Source organism: Talpa occidentalis, unplaced genomic scaffold (assembly GCF_014898055.3).
Source record: "Talpa occidentalis isolate TD23 unplaced genomic scaffold, MPIMG_talOcc4v2.1 talOcc4.6, whole genome shotgun sequence".
Classification (NCBI taxonomy): Eukaryota; Metazoa; Chordata; class Mammalia; order Eulipotyphla; family Talpidae; genus Talpa; species Talpa occidentalis.
The window spans coordinates 39,042,331-39,064,643 of NW_023604972.1; the positions used below are offsets into that span (position 1 = coordinate 39,042,331).

The window sequence follows — 22,313 nt, forward strand, 5'->3', positions numbered from 1 at the left end:
AATTGTTTCCTATTGGTACAGAATGGCTAAAATACAATGGGACAAATGTTGAAATAAGGAAATTTGTATGGAAATACAGGATGAGAGTGATAAACCTTCCCCTTGGAATAAGAAAGGTGTCAGGAAATTAGGAAATCTTCACAGACTAGTAGATATTCAACCTGTGTCTTGACTGAGTGGGAGTTACATATGAATAAAAGAACATCCAAACAAATGTGTGCAGGTGTGGAAAGGAATATAAGAAGATAGGAAAGAATAGAGGGTATTGAGACAATTGGCAATAACCAAAATTACTAGTGGAAAGAGTATTTTGAGGAATTTCAATTTAAATGAACCCTAATAGTAAGCAGTTTGTATGTCATGTCTGAACATTGTTGTTTGCGTTCAATAAAATTTAGCGTTAAGTAAAAAAAAAAAAAAAAATGGAAGAGTGAATCTAAAAAACAAGACAATCCATTATAACTGGGGAGTGACAGGATTAGACTTTATTTTAAATGAATCAGAGAAAAAGCAGAAAGGACATTGCTTAAAAGTCTACTGCAGTTCTTCAGAAAAGACGTCATTTATTCATTTCATTTCATAGGTGATGAAACTGTGATCTCAGAGAAGTTGATTGATTGTTCAAGATCTCTGTGCTGTTGAGTAGCAAATTTGGCTCCTTTTCCTGTGCCCTTATATTTTTCTACTATATTCCCTTACCTAAAAATACATCATTCTCCACCTATAACTTGAGATATTTATAAAAAGATTTCTATTGTAATAATGCAGTGGTATTGGGAATGTAGACAGGTATAACTAGCTAATGACATTTCAGTTTTTGTATGTTATAGTTGTTTTTTAGGAAGGCATAGTTGAGTTATTGGTATATTAATTTGCATTGCAAATTAGCAAACCAAAGCAACTTAAATATTTATAAATCTGGGGCTTCCCCGGTGGCGCAGCGGTTGAGCGCGGGGTTGCGAAGCTGCCCGCAGCCTCTGCAGTGCCGGTTCGATCCCCGGCTGCTCCCCGGCCACCAGAGGAGGGTCCCACATGGCGTGCAGACCTCTCCTGCCGCCCGCTGCTCCCCTCAGCAGGATGCCTGTTCTGCATCCTGCTCTGACTCTGGTGAATTCTCTCACCCTCCTGCGCTTCTGACTGTACCCAGTGCTTGTATGAATAAATAAATAAATCTTAAAAAAAAAAAAATTTGGAAAAAAAAAGTGTATCTAAAAAAAAAATTTATAAATCTGTTTTTCATTAATTGTCATTTTTAAAAATGTAAGAAAGACATAATTTACTAGATGATTGTTTTCAGTACACTGCGACTAAAAAAAAAAATACGTATGGCTTGTTCCAAAAATTGAAGCTGGATTTTTATTTTATAATTTGAAGGTTCAGATAGCAGAAGGCAGAATAAATATAAAGGCAAGGTGACAAATTTGAATCTTCAACTCCCAGTTTATGTTTCAGACCATTTTCATTTTGTTAATGCATCTGAAGATTCTTCTTTGGTTTATTCATAATCAGTCTAAATTGATCTACTTTGCTTTATAGAATATTTAGCTCCCCATGTCTATTGCTGCAGAGCCAATGGAACCCATACTGGTGAAGAAAACCCTGTAGTCTCTTCATTAGGAAATAAGAATCAAACTGGAGATGCTTGTCTTGCTTTGATTTCTAAAAATCAGCCATCCTAATTGAGACAATACTTAAGCCTGGGTTATATACTAAATCTAGAGTATTTCTGAAGTATTGAATGTGCTATAGGAAATGGTGGAACTTTTTGAGACCCATGCAAAACACAACAAAATTCATTCCCATGTTCCCTTCCCCCATCATTCCTTGCACAGTGATGGATGAAATCCATGCATTTTTAGCACCAATGTAATTGTATAAATCTCACTAGGTAACTCTTGGGATCCCGTCTGTGCATCACAGCATCAATGATTCATATCTCAGAAAGCATGAAAGAATAAAATAAAGGTTTGAAAGTTGGGCCTCCCTGGTGGCGCAGGGGTTCAAGTTTCAACAGTAACAAGCTATCATGCCAGCCTCTGTGGCATGAATTTGATCCCTGGCCAGGGAGCTAACCCACATGGCACAGCAGACTTCCCCTGTCTCTCCCACCGGCTCCCCTCAGCAGTGTAATTCAGTAAATCCACCTGCTCTGTTCCCCATTCTGATGAATCCTCTTACCCCACCCCTGTGCTTCTGGCCTGGACCCCAGTTCTTGTATGCATAAATAAATAAAATACATCTGGAAAAAAAAAAGTTTGAAAGTCTACAGCTTTCTCTGCCAAACAGATTTTGCCTAATGTCTACTAGTATCCCACAATCTCAAAATACTGAGAAAAATTGAAAATCCCATATTCCTGTAACTGTGGTTTCTACTTAGTGGACTATCAAAATAGACATGGAATAAGAAATTTCATTTTTCTAAAAATTTAAACAAAGTTTGGTGTTGAAATATTTACAACAGAAATAGTACTTAAAATTATCCTATAATTTTTAATGGAGTTAATTCTTGAATTGTCACATAAAAATGGACAGCAATAAATAGAAAAAGGTGAAGAAAACAAATGTGCCCTTAACATGTCCTCTAAAGTCTATAACATCTACATCTGTTCCTTTCATGCTTCTGTGATGTTAATCTTCTGTTTATTTTGCTATCTTAATTCTAAGAATAGGTAGTTTACTCAGAGATTGCCCTCTCAAAGTTGGTCTAAGCCAGTTCTTACCTCTCAAAAAGTAAAGGGAAAAAAATGTGTGAGTGTATGGGTATGTGCGTGCGTGTGTGTGTGTGTGTGTGTGTGTGTGTGTGTGTGTCCTGTTGGTGGTTAAACATTGAGTTGGGACTTCCTCTTTGAACAGTTGCCTTTTCCTCTCACAAAAGGGAGATCTCATTTTGTTTGAGACTGGATACAGTTGAAACCAAACCATACACCGACAAGAGGGTTCATGATGGCTAAGCCTCCAAAACCAGCTCCTCGCAGGATCTTCCAAGAGAGGCTAAAGATTACTGCTCTACCCTTGTACTTTGAAGGTTTTTTATTAGTGAAACGGTCAGAACACCAGGTAAGTCCATAGATGACAATGGTAAACTAGAAAATTTTGTCTTAATATATAAAGTTTAGTTTAAGAGTAAAGATATAGTACTTCGTATTCTGTTACAGGTGTTAAACATGTAAGAATAACATTACCCAGTTATGCCTAATTATTTTTTGTTGACTCTATGTGCTTTAGAAGTTAATTCAGTCTTGCATGGGTTAACCACATTGTTATATCTTTGCCAGAAAGGGGACTGGATAAGAAAGAAATTTCTAATTTGTTATTTAAATTTGGTTATTCACTGAAAGTTTTCCAAAGTATTTACAATGACTGTTTTTGCTACTAGGTTCCTTTAATACTAAAGAAGGCCTTCCATTAGAATGGTTAGAGAAAGAACAAGGATTTTAAAGTTTCAGTAAAACATGTTTTTACCTGGTGGTTTTGCTACTTACAATTGAGATCTTCTGCAAGCTACTCAATCTCCTTGAGGATAGATTTTCTTAGCTACAAAATGGAAAGAATATGACTTGTCCCAAAGTATAATGCCTGAGATACGGTAGGTGCTCAATCAATTTTTCACTCAAACAGCATTTATCATGTGTCTTGGCAGGATGCTTTAACTAAGCATCACACTCAGTTCTGCAAAATAGTAATGAAACATAGACTTAAAAGGCTTAATTTAGTAAGGAGTGATGACTCCCTTACCTAATCGCCATTCAGTCTTTTCTTAGAAAACATGCTTTGAAATGGAAATTATAAACTATAGGAATAAATGTTTTTGCTAAAATAGCTTTGTTTACACTTGAAATTAGAGTGAAGTATCTTATATGTCAGGAAGAAGAGAGTAGGAGGACAATAACATTTGCATAGAGGATGGTTTCAAGGATTTAAGGGATACATGTAAAACACCTGGCTTACACTAATGTTAGACTCATTCTCTTCCCATCTCGTTTTTTATCGTATTGTTATTAATCATGTGAAACTAGATAGTAAAATCAGTTCTGAGTTCACAAGTAACATGACCCAAAGAAGAGCCATGATGACAGTATTTGAAAATAGATACTGTGAGGGCCTCCCTGGTGGCACAAGGGGTTAAGCAGGGAACTACCCACAAGGTGCAGCATACCTCCCCTGCCTCACCTGCTGCTCCCCTCAGCAGTGTATTTCAGTCAATCTGTCTGTTCTGTTCCCCATTCTGTTTCTGGTGAATCCTCTCACCCCCTGCACCTCTGGCCTGTACCCCAGTTCTTGTATGCATAAATAAATCTTTAAAAAAAAAAAAAAAAAGAAAATAGGTATTGTGATAAAAAGCTAAGGAAATAGTGGGATTTTTTTTTTTTTTAAGATTTATTTATTTATTTATACAAGCACTGGGTACAGTCAAAAGCACGGGAGGGTGAGAGAATTCACCAGAGCCAGAGCTGGGAACAGAACAGGCAGACTGACAAAATACATTGATGAGGGGAGCAGCGGGTGCAGCAGGAGAGGTCTGTCGCACCTTGTGGGACCCTTGCTGGTGGCCGGGGATCGAACCAGTGCTGCAGAGGCTGTGGGCAGCTTTGCAGCCCAGCGCTCAACTGCTGCGCCACCAGGGGAGGCCCAAAATAGTGGAATTTTTCAAGCAGCAGCAAAGTTCCAGGGAACCATTAAAGGGAAGGTAAACCACAGTACATTGAAGGTCATCTTCGATGTTATTGGCCTGATGGAAATTGGGAGGCTCTACAAAAGGTTAAGTTAAAGGAATTCAGAATTCTCTGTTAAAGAAATTCAGAACATTTCAGTTAGAAAAAAATATAACTGAAGAGCAACCTGGTTTATGAGGAGGTTATTTGTTGAGAGGTGTTTCTAGGTTGCTTTTATGATGGGGAACTTTTAAGAATTTAAGGAACTTTGCAGTCATGTAAATGTACCAATATATTCCATTTTAAATGCAATTCTAGAAAGTCTCAGCATCCTGTCTAGAACTCATAAAAGGATATAATCTTTAGGAAAAGATAATGTAGAAAATTTACTTAAAGCACAACACTAGAATTCTGGATTGTTCAGCAGGACTTATTTGATAATAAAAGCTATTAAATCCTATTAACAGGATACCAGTGGCATCACAGTTCTTACAAATGGAAAATTTTCATTTTTCTGAAACTGTTAGAAAATCAGTTTGAGCAGCAAATTATAACTTCTTCAATCTGTAATGTGTTAATGTTAAAAGCAATATGTATATCTTCATATTAACCTAAACATAGGAACACGGTCATCATAGTAGAACAAAATAACATTTGTCTACCTAGTCCATCAGTTTTTTTAGAGCATAGTACTCAAACATAGTGCTCAATGCTGGTAAACAGAGAACATGAAACTTCCCTTTAAAAAAAAAAAAAGATTTATTTATTAATGCATACAAGAACTGGGGTACAAGCCAGAGGTGTGGGGGGTGGAAGATTCACCAGAGAAAGAGTGGGGAACAGAACAAGCAGATTGACTGAAATACACTGCTGAGGGGAGCAGCAGGCTAGTCAGGAGAGGTATGCTCCTTCATGTGGGTAGCTCCCTGGCTGTGATTTGAACTTGTGCTCCAGTGGCTGCGGATAGCTTCATAGGTTGTGTCTTAACCCCTTGCACCATCAGGGAGGCCCGAAACTTCCCTTCTTTAATGGAAATGCCTGTTACAGTCCCCAAAATTTTGAATAACACACTCCTTTCAAAAAAACATTTTTGGAACATAGACCTCTAATATAAGAAAATCAATTTATTTTAGAAATTATATATTATATAAATTATATAAATTATGTATGTTTCTCTATTAATACTCTAATAAAATTATTATACATGTAAAAAAGGAATTAAGAAAGAAAATATAATTTTAGGGCCTCCCCTGGTTGAGCGCTGGGCTGCGAAGCTGCCTGCAGCCTCTGCAGTGCCGTTCGATCCCCGGCCGCCGGCAAGGGTCCAGCATGGCATGCAGACCTCTCCTGTGGTGCCCGCTGGTTCCCTCAGCGGTGTATTTCATCGGTCTGCCTGTTCTGTTCCTTGCTCTGGCTCTGGTGAATTCTCTCACTCTCCCGCGCTTCTGACTGTACCCAGTGATTGTATAAATAAATAAATAAAAACTTAAAAAAAAAACAAAAGAAAATATAATTTTAAAAGTTTTTCCCTAGTGGGATTATCTAAATTCGGACTTTATGTGCCCCACTTTGGAGAGCACCCTGCAACATTTTTCCTTAAGCCAAGGCATTTTATTGGCTCACAAGAGGAAGAATGAGAGCTTTTTCACTGGGGATGATGGAGAGGAATGTAACAGCATTTTGGACTGCTGCGTATTTTTACTAGTTACATTGGTAAAAAAAGAGCACCAAGGAGCCAGAATGCATAAAAATATCAGTCTTCCTGTGGAACTCATGCAATTCTTTTAAATTGTTAAACCTGTTTCCCTTTTTTTTTTTAATTTTTAAATACGATTTATTTAGTTATACATACAAGAGATGGGGTACAGGCCAGAGGTGTGAGGGAGGAGTACACCTGTTTCCTCTTTTGTAAAATGGATAATTACTCTGCTAGACTGTTAAATGTCCTTTCACTCAGATCCTCTTCTGGTTAGAAACTCTTTTATTCACTTCCCAGATAAGTCAGTTGTGATTCACAAAGTTTAAGTTCAAGGTTCCCGGTCCATTAAGAATTCTACCTAGGATTTTATTGTAAAGTACTCTACATGGTGCTAACTCTCAAATTAAAGTTCTAATTTCATTGATTGTGGGCTTCCAATCACTACATATTTTGTTACATTGAATCCAATAGTGAGCTTCAGTGGACTTTAAAAAACATTTCTTTAATTGAATGACAATAATATAGTGACTTTGAACTCTAAGGTCATCTAATGGTTATGAAACGAGATAAATTCAAAGGTCCTTTTTCAGTCTCTTTAACAACTCAAACACAAACAATTGATAAAAAATATAAAACTAAATACATGTCATCTAAAAATATATCCTTAAAAATTAATTTTTACATCTCAGTAGATGTTGAGTATTGAGATCATTATTTGTAGATGACTGATTATACTTGACCTCATGAGAGCTTATGAGAAACAGTCAAGATTGTGGCCGTCAGGTTTCTGCCTACTGATACAAGTTTGATCTGTTCTTAAATTTGTGGCTGTGGTGGTAGTGCACAGGGCCTATTGATATGTGTAATCTTAACTTTTCCTCGAAGTTGCCTTTACTTTCAACTCAGTGTCTTTAGTCTTGCTTCTCTCTCCTTTTTTTTTTTTTTTACTTTCTCCCCCTCTTTATAAATCTTCTTAATCCTTTCATTGAAACTCCTGTTTACCAATAAAACTTCCATTTCCCCCTGATTAGCTCTACCCAATATACATCATTCTTTCATGAATAAACATCTCTAATTTTTCTCAGGAGCACAGATAAATGTCTGCATGTGCATATAGAGAAAGCACAATAAACCTTGACAGGCTAATAGTGATTTTAGTTTCTCTATCTTGTGTCAGGTTAATACTAACAAGGATAATTAAGAAGATAAACAGAAGGGTAGACTTTGACTTCATGGTTTTCTTTTGCTTTTCTTTCCTCCAAAATCATAGAATCTCGGGTTTGGATTTGATGTTAGCTGCCATAATTCAGTAAAACTACAGAACCTATGATTCAGTTCTTTAATCAATGTTTACATTCTTAGGTCTTCCTCTCTCCTTCACTTCCATCCTACTTCCAAAATACAGTAGCACTGACTTCCTCTTTGCATTGCAGAAACCTACTATTAGAACAGGATATGAAAGTTGTAGGGTAAGGAAAAATGTCAGGCTTTTCTGCCCTCCCGCCATCAGGATAGATGGTGGATCCTTGCGGTCCTGAATGGATGCCTGATGGCGGGCACCTGGAGTAGTGTGTGGGCCTAGGTAGATGGGATTCACCTGGGCTAAGACTGTGCTTTTTAAGGGCGGCATCACGGGGATGCCAGCAGAAGCAGAGACGCAGAGAAGAGAAGCAGTAGCAGCAGAAACAGAAGCAGAAGCCGAGAGAAGGCCGGAGAGCCCAGAGTGAAGACCTGCTGGGGGCTGGGAGTACTGCCGGCCTACCGGCCTCCCAGCACCCCTGCCTGCTGTGTACCTGGTAATCTAAATAAAAAAACCTGCAAAAGCCACTGAGGACTCCGATTCCTCCTTTTCCCGGTCTGCTGGATATTAGAAAACCTGCACTGTGTCCAGTCCTGCCCCTACAGAAGTCCTTAAAAGAGAGATATGATTAAAAAAAAGAAAAAAAACCTCCAAGATATATTTGAATTGTTTTATTACTTGTTAATTGGAGTTAAACCTGAGATGATTTTAGTATTTTTCAATAGAGTGACTAGACACTCTCATGGTTTTTATGGAACAGCTGTCTAATCATAGAAACAGTATATCATTATATTAGTAACTTCTCAAGCCAAATTTCTGAATGCATTTAAGGCCATGAGTTATATAGGAATGACAATGCATTACAATATTCTGCCATCATGTGCACAAGAGTAAGCTAGCTGACTGGATAATGAGAACATTTATAGAGAATCTGGTTATGTCAGTGAATTATTTTTCAACAGCAACAACCAATTCTCTGACTCTCTAGGCACTGAGTATTCAACAAATCAGTTCAATTCTGATGCTACCTACCTAGACTTTGTGCCAATCTCACAGATTATTTAAGGGCTGAGACCCATAGGACTGTCCTGCCCATCCCAATCCCCACCCCCTACCCCCAACATTGCAGTTACCAGTTGCAATTCCAAGATTTCCATACTTCTGACTTATAGGCTATAAATCAGGATTCCTAATGACTCTCTCCTGAGATTCAAAATTTACTAGAATGACTCAGAACTCAGGAAGACATTTTACTTACATTTACTGGTTTATTACAAGGAATATAAATAAATAGCCAGAGGTATGTAGAGGTATATAAGGCTAAGTTTATAAGGATCTCAAGCACTTATATTTCTGTGAAGTTGAGGTGGCCACCCTCCTGGCATTTGGATATGTTCATCAATTTGAAAACAAATCAAATCTCTTTGTGAAAAAGTATTTAGTTTCCACCCTGCTTGTTCCTGGAGGTTGATGGTTGAGGCTGAAAATTCCAATCCTCTAATCACTTGTTCTTTTGGTGACCAGACTCAGCCTGAGATCTGTAGGGACCCACGCTAAGTGAACTCATTGGTATAAACTCAGGTATGATTTGAAGGGACTCATGAATAACAAAAACACCTTTAATCAGAAAATTTCAAGAGTTTGAGGAGTCCTGTGCAAGGAATGAGCACAAAGACCAAATATATTTCATATTATGTCATTTCCAGTCATTCTGCACTCCCAACTAATCCTGAAGATAAGTGAGGCCATCCTAGACCATTCAGTCATTGCTGAGTATATCCAGAGACAAAGAATCATCAATCAGCTGAATACTGAAAAATACTGAATACTGGAAAATAGAAAATTTCTGTAGTTTTAGTCCACTTAGTTTTAGAGTGACTTGTTACACAAAAAAAGCTAACTAAAAATAGCACCTGATTAGCCACAAAGACAATCCCCACCCCCACATGAGAAAGATTATAATTCACAATGAATATAATCTGAGCATCTCAGGAGCCAAGGCAAATAAAAGCAAGATAAGTTATAGAGTTCCCATGATTTTAGAAAGTAATATTTTAAATACTGAAAAGTGACATTTTGCTGATCACAAAAATAATATTATATGTTAGCATTAAAAAAGACACAAAATACCATAATATTGATATATAAAAGTATCATATTTACAAATAAAAGAAAAACCTTTCTTCATGTGACTTTCTTAACATTAATTCCTAATGTTAGGTCAATACAATCCAACACATATCAAAAATTCATATTATTAAATGCTAAAGGAAGGAATGATAAACATGTCTATGGAACTTACTGGAATTTCTAAAAACATAATTTTGGAAATAGTTGGGTATGAAGCTAAGTCTTTAAATGTGGAAAGACTTTATTCATGAAACCTCCTTGCCACTGTTTTATAATACAACCAATCTTCACAGATGTAAGTTTCCAATATCTAAACAAATTTCCACTTAAGTAAAATCAGTAATGACTAGCTTATTTACATTTTTTTTAATTTTAAAGGATGTATTTTTATAGAACCCATATTAAATGAATGTATTAATGAAGAGATGTTTACCACGTGAATGAAATTTGGACTCTAGAGTTCAGCTTTTGATGGCATTAAGTTATTTTTATCATTATCAACTACTTAAATTTCCCTGAACTATATAAATATGTACTGTTTATTGAATACAAAATGTGAGATATGTACTATGTTAAGTGCTTTCCATGTATTAATGCATTCAATTCTTTGAACCATCCTGTAAGATAGATACTGAATGCCTGTCCTACCATGGCCCTTAAATGACCCATCTTCCAAGTGCAAGTTTCCACTGATACTGCCATAAAGTCAAGTGTCTTAAATCAGTGGGGGAAGTTTTGGAAGGTGATTTATTAAACACAAATAAAATTGTATTTGTATCTCAATACAGAAATAAATTTGTGAAGAATTTAACCAAGGATTAAATGTAAAATTAAGCCCTAAAATTTAGGGAAATAATTTCAGGCTAAAGAAGAACTTTATAACACACAAGAAATTAAGAAAGTTACAACGGAAAATGCCAATAGGAAAATAGAAATACCAATAGAAAAATAGAAAATACCAATAGAAAAATATACACTAATAAATAATGTTAATGATTTCTTTTCCACAGGAATATAAACACTATTGGACAGAGTTAAGAGGAACTACACTTTTCTTTTATACAGACAAAAAAAGTACAACAGTAAGTAGTTAATTCATCTTTTTTCAAGTCATTATTATTCATTTGGATTTTCTGATCTTCCTGCCAAGAATTCTAGTAAAACTAATTCAAATAAGAACATTCATATATGTGAGCATTATATATTATAAGATTCGTGAAAAAATTTTCTGACCAACTCAGAAGGTATTAACTAATATTTTCAACTTTGCATAATTTTCTTATCTTGAAAATAAAAAAACTTAATTGAAAATTGAAAATTTTAGCTGTACAGCTCAATACAAATTAATGTCAAATGATAGTCTTAATTTTTCTTCACTTTTTATATTTCGCTTATAATCTGAAAGGAACAAGATAACCCCCAGAATCTCATAACATACTTTATATCAGAATTATCAGAATTCAGTTTTTCTAGGGAGACTAAAACATACCCATAAAGCAGAATTTCTAAGACCTCAAGTACAAAAATAATAGAATTCTGTGATTTATGTATTTGTATTAATTTCAAATAATTGACTTACATATCAGTTTCCCTGCAATAAATCGAAACCATTATATATTTCTTTTTTTAATCTAAAATAAGATTTGTTATTTTGGTGACAAATGCTTGCTTACCATGGAATGCAGTGGTTTTTAATAAGTTTTATGAACCAGTAACTTGTTTAAATACAGACATTTTGGACCAAGGATGTACTGGCTCATACTTCTTAGAACACCATAATTACATATCCAGATCTAATGAAAGAAACAGAAAAAGCATCTGTGTGATGTATTCCACCTGCAGGTATTTGGTGCCATTAGTGGTAAACGAACCAGAAGTCATTAAATCAAACAAACAAACACATAAACCTAAAATGGTCTTTTTTTTTTTTTATTTAAAAGAGCAGGTTTATTAGGGAAAGGGACAGAAGAGTAAAAGACACTTGCTTAGACACAAGCGGGCAGAAAGAGCTGCCCTGAAAGGCACAGGTTTGTTAAGAGAGGCCTGCATGTTTCAGGTGGGCGGCCCTGAGGAGAGCTACCTCTGCTGAGGGAGGTCGGTGCAGAGACGCTCCGGCCTTGACAGGTCACAGGCAGGCAGGAAGGCTGCTGCCCGGCGGAAGGAGAGAGTTGGTAAAAAGAAGCACCTGCATAGTCACAGGTGGGCAGGAGAACTACTGCCTAAAATGGTCTTCTTTCACTAGAGTTCTGGATAGGCAAGATTTATATAAAGGTGCTGGAATAAAAATGAATGTAGAGGAACAAATGAAAATTCTCTTACTCAATTTCAAATCCCTAAACTAGGATGAAAATTATCAAAAGGATTAAATGAGGTACTAAATATAAGAATAGAGACTGGCTACATGGAGTAAGCATTCAGGCGTTTGACATTAATTATCCCATTTAATTCTTACAACAACTCTGCAGAGAAGATACTGTTTTAACCCCCACTTTATAAATGAAAATAGTCAAGTTTATGGATGAAGAAATTATACAAAATCAGACAATCAATGAAAGGGTATAGTCCAGGTCTTGCTCCTGAGCCTACATTCTTAACCACTATGTCATAGAGACTATTTATAATGAAATGCTGCAGAATTGCCCATCTATCAATTTTGTTAAAAGAGTATGCAAACTTTTGGGGAAATTTTTGGATGGAGTTTCGAGAGAAAGCACAGCAATACTGTGACATTTACAGTATCTACAAAGTAGCTACAGAAAACAGTAGATAATTAACCTAAAGTAGGAATGAATTTAAAGCTGCCTTTAAATATTTGAAAAGCTGGCAGAAGTTTATGTGAGTCACTGAGTTTTTTCAGTGTTATACCACAGAAAAGGAACTAGGACAATGGTTTGAAATTGCCTGGAAAAAAGCTGTGGTTAATATAAGAAAAAAACTTGCTAGCAGGCAGGACACAAGTTCCTGTTGTTCTAGATGTTCCACACAGGCTGGATATCTACATGGAGATTCAAGTCTCAGACAGCCACTACATTAGACATGTGACTTTCAGGCCTCTTTTTGACACTATAATTAAAACCAGACGATATAACTTCCTTTGTTCTAATCAATTAGATCAGTTTACAGCACTCTATCTAACTCAGCCACTTCTTCCTTTGTTGCTTCCTCCTTTGTCTGAACAAAATTCACTAAATTTGGTCTAGACAATCCATCAGAAAAAGATTCTTGTATGATTTTAAATTGTCTTCTTTCTCTTATTCCTCTCTTTCCATTTCAAGTTGCTCTTTGTTCACTGAAAATAAATAGATCAACCCAAACTTAACCCTCAATCTCATCAATATAAGAGTAGCTCTGAGAAAAAAAAATATGTAATTACTTATTTCTATGCTCTATCTTATTCATAAAAATAAAATGAGGCATAAAAATGCTGCAAAATAAATTGTATTTGTTAAGGAAGAGAGAAAAATAAAAGGAGAAAAAAGAAATTAAGAATGAAGTTAATTTAGCAAAAACTTATACCATAGAAACCTTACCACATTCACTAGAGGAGGTTCTATCCTTTTTAACACTAAAAGTAAGTCTAGCCAGTTGCATGTAGGCCAATCCATATATACCAATTGCTCAGAAGAAATATTTTAGTGTACTGAGATAAGGTAGGAATTTCTTAATATGATCCTCATAATTACTGGTAGTAAATGCTGAACAATAGTTTTATGGAAAAAAAATGTATCTATGAATATATGCTTTCACTGATTTTTACTGAACTCTTATATGTAACTATGATTGTAATTCAATAATTTGACAGTTGGAGTTATACCAATCTGATGTTTGCCTGATAAGTTTATTCTCATTAAATATGATATTTGACATCAATGTGGACTGATGTTTTTGTTTATATTAACAAGAGGAATGTAAAACAATTATGTTTGTCAGAATTTTGCCTATTTATCAGTGATATGAACAACTTATTTGTTGAATAATAGTTTTTGAATTGTTGAAGAGTACTTTGTCAATTCTTTGTTCTGTTCACAAAAACTTCAGACACAACACACTTTAAAGTTTCATCTGCATTAACATTTTCTTCCTTAGTTTTTTGAAGTCTAGCCCAGGGGCCTATAAACTAGGATGCTTGAGCCAAATCTGACCTGTACACAATCTTAAACAGTCTGTAAACTATGAATGAATGTTTTTTACATTTTAAAAATTTTGTGAAAAGAAAGAATATGCAACAGAAAAAAATTGCTAGCCGTAAGTTAACTAAATTATAAATCAAGCCTTAATCTGTAAGTTTTGTCAATTTCCATGGTTTAATACTCCCACCATGGCTAATTTCAACCTATCATTGAACGTGGACTTGATAAGAAAGGTACAGTAACATACCACTATATAGTATTTCTACTATACAGAAATAAAGATGTAAATAACCTTAAGAACATGGAGAATACTATATAGTAATATAATTAGTAAATTATTAATATTGCATTTTAATTACCTTTGTTTTTAATATAATGCATTTACTTGTATGTTTCTATAATAATGTATATTACCCATGGAATAATTTCATGAGATTTCCCTTTATCTTGCAGTTTGTTGACAAGTTAGACATACTAGATCTCATGAGTCTTACTGACCAAAATTCAACCGAAAAGAATTGTGCAAAATTCACTCTGGTTTTGCCAAAAGAGGAAGTGCAACTGAAGGTGAGTGAAGAGAAGAAATTAGCCTAAAATAAGTTGTGGTTGAAGATAGCATTCACCTCTTTGCAACCCAGTGGTTAAGGTAAAGAGGAATTAAAAGAGGAGTGCCAAGTCTTATACTTTGCTAACATATATTGTCTTTCACCAAGAACTGCAGTTTTCTAAATAGAGTTTTAAAGGGCATGTTCACTTGTTTAGTATATAAGCATATTGAAACCATAGCTTCTGTCCTTTGACAAAGTCAGAGAGCCACCCGGTGTTTTAAAAAGTTGTTCTTGATTTGGCTCTCATGAACATGGCGTTCACCAAGTTCCCAGCTGATTCTGAGACATGTCCAACTTGACACATGTTTGGAACTATTGAATTAGACAAATCTGTATTTCACAAATTGATGACTTTCTAAACTTTCAAAAATACCAATGTGACAAAAGCTAGAGAAAGACTGTTCCCCATTTTGGAGAATATAGAGTCTTGATAGCTGAATGCGTTAATCCCAAGATCAGAAAAGGGAGGAGAAAGCTTTAAAGAACACTATTGAGACAATTAGAAAAAGTTGAGCTAGAACTGTATGTTAGCTATAGACAATTTGTGAAATATGATGGAAATCTCATAAAACTCTAAACTTCATATGGGCAGCATTCTGTTAAACTCATAGATACCTGGAATCTATGCAGAAAAAAAATCATTCTTGAATTGGCATTCAAAGTAGTCAATTCAGGGCCTCCCCGGTGGTACAGTGGTTGAGCACTGGGTTGCGAAGCTGCCCGCAGCCTCTGCAGTGCCAGTTCGATCCCCAGCTGCTCCCTGGCCACCGGAGGAGGGTCCCACATGGTGCGCAGACCTCTCCTGCCATGCCTGCTGCTCCCCTCAGCAGTGTACTTCCATCCGTCTGCCTGCTCTGCTCCCCGCTCTGGCTCTGGTGAATTCACTCACCCTCCCGCGCTTCTGACTGTACCCAGTGCTTGTATAAATAAATAAATAAATCTTAAAAAAAAAAAAAAAGAAAGTTTGAAATACAAATTTATTAAAAAAAAAAGTAGTCAATTCAAGTCAACTAAAAACAGCAAAAATATAAAGAGAACAACTCACAATTGAATACAATGTAGTAGGAGTTGGCCTTGAAAACATAGGTTATTAAGCTTTAGTGGTACCAGGAATCGTTTAGAAACCTAGGTCCCTCCTCTAAACCTGGATCCCAGAATCTAATTTTATTTTATTTATTTATTTATTTTTTTTTATTAAATTATTTTATTTTTTTTTTAAATTTATTTATTTATACAAGCACTGGGTACAGTCAGAAGCGCAGGAGGGTGAGAGAATTCACCAGAGCCAGAGCGGGGAGCAGAGCAGGCAGAAGGACCGAAGTACACTGCTGAGGGGAGCAGCGGGCGGCAGGAGAGGTCTGCGCGCCATGCGGGACCCAACTCCGGTGGCCGGGGAGCAGCCGGGGATCGAACCGGCGCTGCAGAGGCTGCGGGCAGCTTCTCAACCCAGCGCTCAACCGCTGCGCCACCGGGGAGGCCCCAGAATCTAATTTTAAGCAAGCTCCCCAGATGTTTAGCACAGGATTGGAGTCAATGCCCAGGTTCACTTTATGTTTTATTCATTGGCTATGTGATCACAGGCAAGTTACTTAATTTTTTTGTGTCTTGGTTTCTTCACCTAGAAATAAGTCTTTGCTGAGTGAAACCCTATTACTAAGCCCCCCTCCCCACCCCAGATTAACTTTATTAAAATTGTTATCTATTTCCCTTCCCTTCAGCCCCCAGGGCAATCCCAGTCTCTCTCACTCTGCTCAAACTTTTATTTTCCCATTTATTTCCTTCTGACATTATAAAATTTACTCAGTACTATGTTTATTACATATTCCTTGCTAAACCATAAACTGTATGAGAACAAGGGTTTTGTTTTGTTCTCTGATGAAAACCAGTACCTAGAATAGTGCCTACCACTTGAAGGCTTAATAAATCTTGACAATAGTTAATAAATGAATTTTCTAAGGATTAGCTACATTGATCCCACATGATTGCCCCAAACTTAAACTAGTCAGGTTAAATACCAACTGGGGGGAGTAACCATTCACTTGACCTACTACAGGAGTAAGTGTACTAATATTTAATTTTTTTTTGAGTTAGTAAACTTGTACAATTTTATTTGTTTAATAAGCAAGCAAATTAACTCTTGAAACTCATAAAACTTCTGACAAAAGAAAATAATTTTGAAATATTTCATAATATACTATTTCATTATAAATACATATGAATACTTACTAGCAAAAAGGAAAATGAATTATTTCTGTGGTTTAAAATTACAATTGACCTTTTCAAACAAGATGCTTCAATAGGAGAGTATGCATTTTGTCAATTTTGTTGGATTTTTTGATGGTTGGCACATTTTTAATTTTATAAAATGATCATGAAATTTTGAAGTTATTTGAAGTTAGGAGTATTAATGGTCATAGTCTTTCATATGTTTTCTTCTTTGTATGTGGGTGTTTTGTCTTCATTTTCAGACAGAGAATGCAGAAAGTGGAGAAGAATGGAGAGGCTTCATTCTTACAGTAACAGAGGTAAGAGTATAATTACTTTTGATTAATTCAACAAATATTTGCTGAACACTGTGCCAAGTGAAAGAAAATGAAGTCATATTACTTAAAAAAGACAGTTAGAAAACCTTACACTTACTCATGAACTTTCTTTTTTTATCCAGTGGATGACCAAAGAGAAAGAAAATAAATAAGCATACACAATCATTTAAAATTGTGAAAATTGTTATGAAGAAAATAAATAGGGCAATGTGCTAGATAGAAAATAATAGGTGATAAGTTATCTCAGGGAGATAACTTTCTGGTCATACCTTTTTGACATATTTGCCCTATATAAATTCTGACATTTGTAGCCTAGATAGCATCTTTTTTTAAAAAAAGATTTATTTATTTATGCATACAAGAGCTGGGGTACTGGCCAGAGGTGTGTGGGGTGGTGAGAAGATTCACCAGAGACAGAGTGGGGAACAGAACAGGCACATTGACCAAAGTACCCTGCTGAGTGGAGCAGCGGGCAAGTCAGGAGAGGTCTGCTGCACCATGTGGTTGCTCCCCGGCTGGCTGGGAATCGAACTCATGTGCTGCAGTGGTTGTGGATAGCTTCATAGGTTGCATCTTAACCCTTGCACCACCAGGGAGGCCCCTAGATAGCATCTTCTAAAATATTTTCTAATTCCTTTTTATTCATTAATACTCATAAAATGCCAACTGAGATAGAGCTTATGAATAACATAGGCAATATAACAAGGAACGATGATAAAAATAAAAAGTCACCCTTAAACATTTGTTTAGTGATTCTTAAGACAAAGGAATATTTATCTGTTCAACTCTGTGACATGTATATGAGACCAATAAGATATGCTTTTAGCTAGCAGTTGTAGAATATAACTACCATTATTTTGAATAAAGCTGTTGTTGCAACTGTCTTAGCAACAGGAGATACTTTGATAACCAATCCACCAAAAAGTACCATGTTCTCTAATACTTTTAGAGGATAGGAAACTTTTCTGTTTGTAAGGGTCAGTGAAATACAGATTATCGAAACCTATGTCCTAAGTAAAGACTCTTTAATCACATGAAATATGTACTATAGATTCTGAGATAATGGATGTTAATTCTTTATCTCAGCCAATAACAGGTAAAAGTTAGAGGTTCAACTATTGCGAAGTTGTAGAACACTAGCGAAGTGGGGAAGTTAAAGATGTGAAAGACATGAGAGGAGGAAGAAACTCTGGAAAATTGCAGTCTTCACATCTGCTGTGGGCAGTTGTCAGTGAACTTCATACATTGGAGTACAAGTTCCCAAGGGTATGTGAGTAAGTGTCAAGAAGTACATTAAGGCCACTGGGAAAAGTTTGACGTGCATCTTCCTGGTACATTAATTATACTTGATGTTTTAGCCAAAAAATTTTGCTTTCAATTTTTGCCTTGAGGAAAGGATAAAAACATTATTTTTGAAAGCATACATTTTACCATCACAGTGATCCTCTGTAGGTAATGTTATCCTTATTTGATATATGAGGAAACAGAGAGACAAAGAAAGTAGCCCAAAGTCAGAAAGTATATAGCAGAGCTGAGATTGAAACCAGCCAGTTTGGATCTGAATAATCGAAATAATATCAATAATAAAAAGCATTTTTTTTATATTCTTATATTTCTAAGAGAAGTCAGGTTGCCTCAAATGTTGTGCTCTGTGAATATTGTACTATGATCCTAGATCACTCTATGTGTATATTCATACCCTGCTGTTGTTAGAACTTTAAAAGGTTTTTTTTTTTTGAAGATTTATTTATTTATTTATATAAGCACTGGGTACAGTTAGAAGCGCAGAAGGGTGAGAGGATTCACCAGAGACAGAGCGGGGAACAGAACAGGCAGACCGACGAAACACACTGCTGAGGGGAGCAGTGGGCACGGCAGGAGAGGTCTGCATGCCAGGTGGGACCCTTGCCAGGGATGGGGATCGAACAAGCGCAGCAGAGGCCTTGGGCAGCTTTGCAGCCCAGCGCTCAACCACTGTGCCACCAGGGGAGGCCCAGAACTTTAAAAGTTTGAGAAACACAGACTGTAGTTGAAGAGTTGGGATGTTGCTTCTAAATTAAAATGAAATTTGAACCCTGGTTCCACAACTTGCTATCGATGTAACCCTGGACTGGTTATTTTATTTTTCTGAGGTTTTTTTTTCCCACAAAGTTAGGATAATAATTCCTATTTTGTAGTATTACTGTGGGAATTTTCAATAACACAATGCTTGGGTATAATAAGCAGTTAATAAGAAGTAACTGTTTTATTAGTTTTTCCTCATTCTAATTTTTTTTCTGGATTGATACAAGTGAAATAGCTTATTACTATTTAGCTTGACATCGGGGAGAATAGATTTTCAGTAAATTTTTATTTCAAACTATGTATATGCACATATACATGTTGTAAAACAAAAACAATAGAAACTAATGAAACAAGTAAAATAAAAAATGAAGCTCTAGTGTTTTCTTCCCACATTCCAATGGATTTTTATACATCACCTGGGAAACATGCATCCCATTCTGGAGATCAGTGTGATACTCAGTCATGTCTTTCTGAAATATATACTTAGTAGGGTTACATAAAAAAAAATATTCTATCAACACATTGATGGTCACACTGAAGTCTAAATCTAGAGTATGAATTTAGATCAGGAGGAAAGAGATTACTCAATTCAAAATACAGCTCTAGAAAAGGTTAAAAAAATAAGTAGATCACTGGGCCTCCCTGGTGGCGCAAGGGGTTAAGCACTGCACTATGAAGCAATCCACAGCTTCTGGCCAGAGAGAAACCCACATGGTGAAGGAGACCTCTCCTGTCGCCCGCTGCTCCCCTCAGCAGTGTATTTCAGTCAGTCTGCCTGTTCTGTTCCTCACTCTGTCTCTGGTGAATCCTCTTACCCCCCTCATCTCTGGTCTGTACCCCAGCTCTTGTATTACAAATAAATAAATCTTAAAAAAAAAATAAGTAGATCAGGGGCCTTCCCGGTGGCGCAGCGGTTGAGCGCTGGGTTGTGAAGCTGCCCGCAGCCTCTGCAGCTCTGGTTCGATTCCCGGCTGCTCCCCAGCCACCGGAGGAGGGTCCCACATGGTGTGGCAGACCTCTCCTGCCGCCCGCTGCTCCCCAGCCACCGGAGGAGGGTCCCACATGGTGCAGCAGACTTCTCCTGCCGCCCGCTGCTCCCCTCAGCAGTGTACCTCAGCCCTTCTGCCTGCTCTGCTCCCCACTCTGGCTCTGGGGAATTCTCTCACCCTCCTGCGCTTCTGACTATACCCAGTGCTTCTATAAATAAATAAATAAATCTTAAAAAAAAAACCTAAAAAAATAAATAAATAAAGATGAAGAAACTACAGCTCAGAGTAAGGTGAGCAGTTAAAAAAAAATAAGTAGATCAGTATCTTAATCCTTATGTGTAAATGGAAGTTTAAAATATACACACAATCACACCAAGATACAGATCTCTGATGACTGATTCTCAGTCAATTAATAAATTGTTTTCTCTCAAACTCATGTTGTCATGATGGGTGGTGTTTATTCTGACTTACCTGTGGGAGAGCTAGGCACCTTGCAGGTGCTCTGGGACTATCCTTGTAGTTAGAACTAGTGAGCTCAGAATGAAAAATGAGAGGTCTGTTGTTACTTGAATTAGCTTGTAGTACAAGGTGGATATATTTTGCTTTAGGGCAGATCAAAAGGAACATTTCTTAGAAGATCAGACATTCTATGTAGGTCCTAGTTGATTTGGGGAAAATTCTGAGACACCTACTCTATACCAAAATCCTCCTTTCATGATTCTACTGATTCACCTCTATCACAATAACTAGCTCCTTAGGACCAGGATAGGCCATTAATTAATTTTGTAATAACTAATTGCCAAAATCAGTTATTTTGCTGTTTTCTTGTTTGCCTATTGCTTTATTTGACTTCAGCTGTCAGTTCCCCAACATGTGTCCCTCCTTCCTGGACAAGTAATTAGACTGCATGAAGTACTAGAGAAAGAGAAAAAAAGGAGGATTGAGACAGAGCAGCTTCCAAGTACATCTCTGGAAAAAGAAAAGGAACGAGTTGAAGATTATGTGGATGTACTGAACCCTATGCCAGTGTAAGTGCACAATAAACTCTAATTTACTTATTAGATTGTTAATATTAATTTCTAATTATCAAGGAAAATTAGTTATTGACCTAATTAAATCAGGGACAATAAACTGTCTTGTGGATAAACAGCACATCTCTGAGTCCATGCCACATTTCCTCTCCTATGCATGATCAACAAAAAGCAAAATGCAGATTTGAACCAACCCTCCTACCACACAGGAAATCCCCTCCACCCACACCTTTAGACCAAATAGATTTCTTTCCAAAGCTCAAACCTAAATAAAAACTGCTATGAAGAAGAGAGGAAAAGAGGTTTTTTCACAATGGTTTTCTGTTTGAAAATTATACCAAATACTTTTAAATACCTATGTGTTCTATTCAGTTGTCGAGTCCATCAGGGAGTAGTCACTGAGCTTACGCTTTGAGGAAAGCCCTGTGTAACTGGGTAAGGTGTTGGGGAAATAAAGAGACACAGAACATGTTAAATTCAGCAACATTGCATTTATTTTTTATCCTGAAAAGTGTAATAAAGACCATGAGTTCTTGCCTCCTGAAATCTTGGTGTTGTCAGTGAAACTTGTTCTAGTACCATCTTTGACATCTGGTTCTGCTGCATATTCTATTTGTAACATAATTGCTAAAATCTGCCAACCATCACTCTTAGCTCACTCCAGTGACAACTGATGAGCTGATGGGTCACAGTTCAGAATAAGTCACAGAGTGCTTTTTTTTTTTTTTTTTTGGTTCAATAAAACAAGTAATATATGTTACTGCAAATACAAAAAAAAAAAAAAAGATTAAAATTAGTCCTTGTCTCCCACTCAGAGGTATTTGGTGTTTACATTTTGGTGTGCTACATAACCTGCCAGAGTTTTTTCTTTTGCTATATATTTATTTATTTTTTTTTTTAAAGATTTATTTTCATTTATTTATTTATTTGTTTATACAAGCACTGGGTACAGTCAGAAGCGCGGGAGGGTGAGAGAATTCACCAGAGCCAGAGCGGGGAGCAGAGCAGGCAGAAGGACCGAAGTACACTGCTGAGGGGAGCAGCGGGCGGCAGGAGAGGTCTGCGCGCCATGCGGGACCCAACTCCGGTGGCCGGGGAGCAGCCGGGGATCGAACCGGCACTGCAGAGGCTTGCGGGCAGCTTCGCAACCCAGCGCTCAACCGCTGC

The 22,313-nt window shown here is 36.7% G+C and overlaps 1 protein-coding gene across 2 annotated transcripts in view; it reads left to right on the forward strand.

Moving 5' to 3' along the window:
- The window catches only part of STAP1 (signal transducing adaptor family member 1), a 42,279-nt gene that overhangs the window by 7,080 nt on the left and 12,886 nt on the right, over positions 1 to 22,313 (forward strand). Inside the window, exons 2-6 of one of the 2 annotated variants that reach the window (XM_037530297.2) lie at positions 2,876 to 3,057; positions 10,792 to 10,863; positions 14,365 to 14,478; positions 16,988 to 17,044; positions 20,971 to 21,143. In XM_037530297.2, coding sequence (XP_037386194.1) covers positions 2,941 to 3,057; positions 10,792 to 10,863; positions 14,365 to 14,478; positions 16,988 to 17,044; positions 20,971 to 21,143 — 533 coding nt within the window. In that variant the 5' untranslated portion in view covers positions 2,876 to 2,940. The remainder of the gene's footprint in view (positions 1 to 2,875; positions 3,058 to 10,791; positions 10,864 to 14,364; positions 14,479 to 16,987; positions 17,045 to 20,970; positions 21,144 to 22,313) is intronic. The other variant, XM_037530298.2, reaches the window with a different exon arrangement.